The 7,500-nt window shown below is 35.9% G+C and overlaps 1 protein-coding gene across 1 annotated transcript in view; it reads right to left on the bottom strand.

The window, feature by feature from the left end:
* The window catches only part of LOC136831156 (accessory gland protein Acp36DE-like), a 9,455-nt gene that overhangs the window by 455 nt on the left and 1,500 nt on the right, over positions 1-7,500 (bottom strand). Inside the window, exons 2-3 of the mRNA XM_067091112.1 lie at positions 507-768; positions 1-145 (exon numbers count right to left, since the gene is read on the bottom strand). The exon at positions 1-145 is cut by the window's left edge and continues 455 nt beyond it. Of these exons, the coding sequence (XP_066947213.1) occupies positions 1-145; positions 507-768 (407 nt within the window). The remainder of the gene's footprint in view (positions 146-506; positions 769-7,500) is intronic.

Here is a 7,500-nt window from a genome sequence, read left to right as displayed (position 1 = left end):
GACTTCTCCTTGCTGTGTATAGGTTGGAATTTGGCTGACTGACTGACTGACTTCTTCTTGCTGTGTTATAGGTGGGAATCTGGCTGACTGACTGGCTTATTCTTGCTGTGTTATTGTGGGAATTTGGTTGACTGACTTCTTTTTGCTGTATATAGGTTGGAATCTAACTGATTGGCTTATTCTTGCTGTGTTATAGTTTGGAATTTGGCTGACTGACTGACTTCTTCTTGCTGTGTATAGGTGGGAATTTGACTGACTGGCTTCTTGCTGTGTATAGGTTGGAATTTGGCTGGCTGACTGACTGACTTCTTCTTGCTGTGTATAGGTTGGAATTTGGCTGACTGACTTCTTCTTACTGTTTATAGGTGGGAATTTGGCTGACTGACTTCTTCTCGCTGTGTATAGGTTGGAATTTGGCTGACTGACTGACTTCTTCTTGCTGTGTATAGGTTGGAATTTGGCTGACTGACTTCTTCTTACTGTGTATAGGTGGGAATTTGGCTGACTGACTGACTTCTTGCTGTGTATAGGTTGGAATTTGGCTGACTGATTTCTTCTTGCTGTGTATAGGTGGGAATTTGGCTGACTGACTTGTTCTTGCTGTGTATAGGTTGGAATTTGGCTGACTGACTTCTTCTTACTGTGTATAGGTGGGAATTTGGCTGACTGACTGACTTCTTGCTGTGTATAGGTGGGAATTTGGCTGACTGACTGACTTCTTGCTGCGTATTGTTAGGAATTTGGCTGACTGAATTCTTCTTCTTCTTGCTGTGTTATAGGTGGGAATTTGAAGCACTTTTTATACTAGGAATCAAAGTTTCTTATATCAATATTATGCTTATTTTACTGATATTATATTACTGATCTGTAGCAGAACTACGGAGTTTATCATTATCTTGAAAATTGAAAAATTGGTCAAATACCTGATAGGAAAAAAATATGTAGTTTAGGTCATCCGAATATAAATTCCTTTTTACACATTGTTATGTATTTCATGATATCTCAATTTGTGAATAATTTCTCGCATTATGTAATGGGTAATTAATGTACCTCTTCCTGTAGACTGTACTAATGCGTTAAGGATTATTATACCAGTTTTCCTGAACAATACTGACTTTTGAAACGAGAAATATATAGTACATTTAATGTTAAATGGTGTCGACCATCGCTGTGATATTAGAAACTTAGCAGGAATGAAATTGTAATATATATAACAATATTGTCCGTGGACACTGAGCAATCTTATAGTTTCCCCCCATTGTTCCGTGGCTGTTTTTACAGAAGTGAAGGGGAACTCTCTCTCTCTCTCTCTCTCTCTCTCTCTCTCTCTCTCTCTCTTCTGGTTTTATATATTATTAATCTCTCTCTCTTTCTCCCTCTCCCTCTCTCTCTCTCTCTCTCTCTCTCTCTCTCTCTCTCTCTCTCTCTCTGTCTCTCGCTCTTAGGTGGATTGATTATGTGTTTATATATATATACACATATATATACATATGTATACATATATATATATATACACATGTATACATATATGTACATATATATGTATGTATATATATATATATATGTGTGTGTGTGTATATACATATACATTCACATACACAAATGTACGCACAATCAAATCAGTACACTCTGACACAAAATTTCATTTCGTTCAATCAAATGACCTCAAGCTTTGCAGAATGATGCATTTATAAGCGCACGTGATTAAACTGCAAATGGTACTAGAACCAGTTTCCCCTTTCCCAATGAATTATTAATGCCTCTTGGAAAAATATTCCAGTCAGCGGTGAGGCTCTCATAATGGCAGATAGTTTACCAACTGTCCTTGAACCGAGGTCAGATATTTTCCAACTCTTTTTTTTTTTCGAGCGTTTAATAGTCAGTTTTCAAATGTTTTAAATCAGGATTTTCGACCTTACAGCCATTCCAACATATTTTCCACACTCTCTCGTTTCATAAGGTTTTATTTGTCCGTTTTCTTTGTTTAATACCAGGATTTTCGTCCTTGCAGTCAACTTTTAGTTTTCTGTAGGAGAAAACTGTTGTGATGGCTTTGTCAGCCCGTCCGCATTTTTTCCTGTCAGCACTTTTCTGTCCGCCCTCAGATCTTAAAAACTACTGAGGCTAGAGGGCTGCAAATTGGTATGTTGATCGTACACCCTCCAATCATCAAACATACCAAATTTCAGCCCTCTAGCCGCAGTAGTTTTTATTTTATTTAAGGTTAAAGTTAGCCATGATCGTGCGTCTGGCACGGCAATAGGTGCCAACAACACAGGCCACCACCTGGACGTGGCTGAAAGTTTCTTGGGTCTCGGCAGAGGCTTCATGGGCCGTGGCTGAGAGTTTCATACAGCATTATACGCCGTGCAGAAATTAAGGCGCAATTTTTACTTGTTTCATTGGGCACTCACGAACAATAAGTCAACATTCCTATATAACTTTTTGACGATCGGTTCTAATCCTCTTAACTCTGATTGTTGGGATGTCATCTCTTTGTGCTCCGGGAAAATTCCAGTTTCGGAATTTTATTCCTATTGTTCAATCAACCGAGAGAAATCTGTTTTGCGTGCAGGGCCTTTGTCAAAAATTTTTGTCTTTCGGATTGAAAGTAATTGTGCTTTGAATTTCATACTTTTTTTTTTCTGAGTTTAACTTTGGAATCAGGACAAAAGGCAATCGACTTTTATTGGGTAAAATCTACGGGCAGTTTGAGTAAATGAAACAATTCTGCAACGAATATTTAAATAGCTAGGAATGTACGTATGTTATTCGATCGAAATAAATGCTGAAATGAAAATATGAATTGAGTCCCAGAATGACAAATGAAATTGAATAATGAATAAATTTTGGAAGCGAGATGAAGAGTGTATGATATTGTATATGTATATATATATATATAAATATATATATATATATATATATATATATATATATATATATATATATATATATATATATATATATATTTATATATATATATATATATATATATATATATATATATATATATATATATATATATATATATACCTGAGTGTGCATATTAAAATTAAGTATTCTTAAAAGCACAACATGAGAAAATCTTTTATTTCAACTGCAACCGGAAATATCTAGTTGTCTGATGTTCACTGTTTTTTATGTGGCCTTGAATTTCATGTGTATGTATGTATGTATGTATGTATGTATGTATGTATGTATGTATGTATGTATGTATGTATGTATGTATGTCTTCGGTTCCTAAATCATTTCCAAGCAAAAACATTCCCCTTTTTCAGGTAGGTTTTTGTGTCACCCTGTACCGTTCACGCGGCCAAAATGATATTGAAAGAAGTGTCAAAATAATTGACCCCCAGTTGATCTGGTTTCGTAATATACCATGAGAGAGACAGAGACAGAGAGAAAGAGACAGAGAGAGAGAGAGAGAGAGAGAGAGAGAGAGAGAGAGAGAGAGACAGAGAGAGAGACAGAGAGAGAATGAAATCTCCACGAACTGATAGTGAAAATGTTGCACCTGTAAAACTGAATGTTCGTGCATACAACCAGAAAGAGAGAGAGAGAGAGAGAGAGAGAGAGAGAGAGAGAGAGAGAGAGAGAGAGAGAGAGAGAGAGAGAGAATGAAATCTCCACGATCTGATAGTGAAAACATTACACTCATAAAACTGAATGTTCGTACACACAACTAAGAGAGAGAGAGAGAGAGAGAGAGAGAGAGAGAGAGAGAGAGAGAGAGAGAGAGAGAGAGAGAGAGAAGGGGGGTGTTAAAGAATGCAGAATAATCTACAAGCAATGACACAGGAAGAACACATAAAACTGTGAACCTTATTTCTGAGCGAAAGCAAAAATGCTATTCTGAGAAACCTCATCAGGCAAATAAGATGGAATACAAGCGAAATTCAAGAAGGAATCCTATCAATCTATTTGATTAAGATTGTCAATCAGCTGAGCAGACCTGAATAGACCCTGGGAGTCCCCGATGAATCAGGACTTTCCTGAATATCTCCTTCCTTTCCTGAAATTTTTTTTTTCTAGTTTCATATTTCGAAGGTCAAGTCTGAGGTGATATTTTGAAAATTATATTCGCTGGTAGGACCATGATAAGTAAGAAATTAATTTCATAAATTTGATCTAATTAAGAATTTTTGTACTAATCTGACATTTTGAAAATTAGATTCGTTCGTAAGATCAGGTTAAGTAAGAAATTATTCTTTCATTATCAATTTCATTGAAAAATTTTGTACTAAACTGACATTTTGAAACATGTTTGTTAGTAGGACCAGGAAATAAGAAATTAATTTGCCTAAATTGATTTAATGATCACAATTTGCCCTTTTTTTTTTTTGCTATTGAAACCCTACGAGATTTCTTAGTTGTAAGGAACTAGCATTATGGACCAATGAAAAAAGATAGCACATGAAATCTCTCATGCATTCTGTTTTTATCATTAATGACGGCAGAAATTCACATGAGAGAACGCTCAGTTGGAATCGCAATCTCCTGTGCTTTATCTTCCACAAATCTCCACTTATCCCCAGCCTCCTTTCTCATAGTTCTTTGGTTCCTCTAAGTCTTCTGGTGACCACAGAAGCCCAAGACTGGGCTAAAGACATGCCCAAACCATGATTATTATCTAGCATAAATTTCTAGTAGTCAGCATACGTGAAGGGATTAAGCAGGCTTTTTTTAAACGGTTTGAACATGTGGGAAGAAAGGAAGACATAGGGTAGTAAAAAGTGTATAATCTGTAAGTGTTGGGATAGAGTTTTGGGAGGAGACTTGTGAAATGTTACATTAATGACCATAATTTTTATCTAGCATAGATTTCTACTAGTTGGCATGTATGAAAGGATTAACTTGAGTGTTTTGGGATGGTCTGAACATGTGGGAAGAAAGGAAGGCATAGGGTACTGAAAAAGTGGATAATGCCTAAGTATTTTGATAGAAGTATGAAGGAGGACTTATGATATGCTTCATTTATATGTAGATGATATACTGGAAAGGCAGGGCATAATTCCAGCAAGTATGGAAGAACAGTGAGGTTAGAGGCGTATGGTGCATTTTTTGTTCAGGGTTTCATCATACTGCTGGTGTGCCCTCTGTGAAGGCTTATAAAGCAGCTAATCTTGTCGAGGAAGTTTCCTACACAGATTCATCTACAACTTTCACCTAAATATTTGAAAAAATAACGATACACTCACAAACAATTCCAATTTACCTCCAGTTACAATGATAACTTTCAACCAACCATTGCTCGGAGCCTTTTGTATTTTTGCCAAATAAAAATTTTCCATTTCATACCAGCTGATATTTCCCTTTGTTAGTGGACCTCCGGGCCATGCAATCGAGTTAGGCGTCGTTAGCCAAACATGTAATTGGAAAATGTGTTCCTCTAAACAAAGTTAGCAAATGTCAAATGAAATCAGGGATTAAAGTGCAACAATAAATTTTGAGCAAAATTGTTATTTTGGTGGGGGGGAATTTATTTTGCCTCCAGAGATTGAAAGACCTGAGTATCTACCTATTTATCTATCTATCCATTTTGCTTGAATTTTATTTTCATCTAAATCCTGTGAAGAAAGACTTTGTTAATTGAATCATTTTTGGGAATTACAGAGTTACTGATTAACAAAAATAGGAATATTTTGAGACATAGTTTATGCTTGAATTTTTCTACTTAATATAAAAATTTAATGGTGAAATCAGGTTAAATCATAGAACATTATAACAATTGAAAATTGTTTCATTGAGAAAATATACACTGTATATAAATATATATACATTTCTCACATGCATATGCATATAGCAAGGCTCAAATAAGATTGTAAGTCATGCTTACAAATTCCCACGATTTTTCCAGACACCTAACTAACCCAAAAGATGACATTACCGCATACTAAAATTCCAACAAAGGTCTTCACCTTCCCCTTGGTGAATATAATTTCCACAGCCGAGTGTCGTATTTCCTCCCATTCCGGGCTGAAAACCTTTTCATATCTCTCCGTTTCAGTTCCACGAAAAAAAAACAGGTTTAGTTTAGTTCAGTTTAGTTCAGTTCAGTTCAGGGAGTGTCGAGGACTCTCTCGGTTCTACCCCATGCATATTGTAATTTTCATTTCCCACTGTGTTTAATTATTGATGAGGCTTTGCTGTTCAGCAACGCTTCGCCTCGCGAATTGGTGGTCGTGCATGAATAGAGCATAGGTATGCTGCAATGGTATGCTGTGTATCTGAAAGTATGTATGTGTGTGTATGCATATATATATATATATATATATATATATATATATATATATATATATATATATATATATATATATATATATATATATATATATATATATATATATATATATATATATATATGTATATGTGTATATATAAATATATATAAATTTATATATATATATATATATATATATATAGAGAGAGAGAGAGAGAGAGAGAGAGAGAGAGAGAGAGAGAGAGAGAGAGAGAGAGATACACACATGTGTATATATGTGCTATTTTTATTTTTAGAAACGATATTTCCTCGTCGTTGTTCTTAAATTACTAAATGCTTGAGAAAAAAGCAAATCTAGAAATCACATTAAAATCTAAAAAATTTTCCAAATATGGAATTCCTGTCAAAATGTAAATAATTCTCCCAGCTGATAATCACAGCAAATCGTGTTTTACCATTGTAAGTAAAAAAAAAAAAACTTAAAACAATTTAAAAATGCGCCGAATTTTCTTCGGCGCAATCGAGTTTTCTGTACAGCCGCTACAGCGTATAATCAGGGCCACCGAAAATAGATCTATCTTTTGGTGGTCTCGGTATAATGCTGTAAGAGCCTCGGCACATGAAACTTTAACCACGGCTAGGTGGTGGCCTGGTCTATATCGTTGCAAGAAGCAAGATTATGGCTAACTTTAACTTTAAATAAAATCAAAACTACTGAGGCTAGAGGGCTGCAATTTGGTATGTTTGATGACTGGAGGGTGGATGATCAACATACCAGTTTGCAGCCCTCTAGCCTCAGCAGTTTTTAAGATCTGAGGGTGGAGAGAAAAAGTGCGGACAGAATAAAGTGCAGACGGACAAACAAAGCCGGCACAATAGTTTTCTTTTACAGAAAACTAAAAAAATCAGTAATTCTCAGCTTTTCGGTTCAAACCACTTTCCTCTGAAGGATCAGGCGAGGGTTGGGTCCAAAGGGGTTGGTTTTTGGGACAAGGTGTTGGGTGGGGGGGTGTAGGGAGAGTGTGGAGGCGGGGGGGGGAGAGACTGAAATAGCCAGGAGCTAAAGGTTTCAGCTTGAGAATTTTGATGAGGAGAGAGAGAGAGAGAGAGAGAGAGAGAGAGAGAGAGAGAGAGAGACACCCCGAATGTTGCAGTTGAATGCGCGCATGCGTGGATGGTTAAAAAAAATTCCTTTTTTTTTATTATTTCTCATTATTATTATTGTTTTTAATTCTTAGTTTTCTTAAAAGAAAACTTTCGTGTCGGCTTTGTCTGTCCGT

Source organism: Macrobrachium rosenbergii, chromosome 48, assembly GCF_040412425.1.
Source record: "Macrobrachium rosenbergii isolate ZJJX-2024 chromosome 48, ASM4041242v1, whole genome shotgun sequence".
Classification (NCBI taxonomy): domain Eukaryota; kingdom Metazoa; phylum Arthropoda; class Malacostraca; order Decapoda; family Palaemonidae; genus Macrobrachium; species Macrobrachium rosenbergii.
This window is presented reverse-complemented; position numbering and strand designations above follow the sequence as displayed.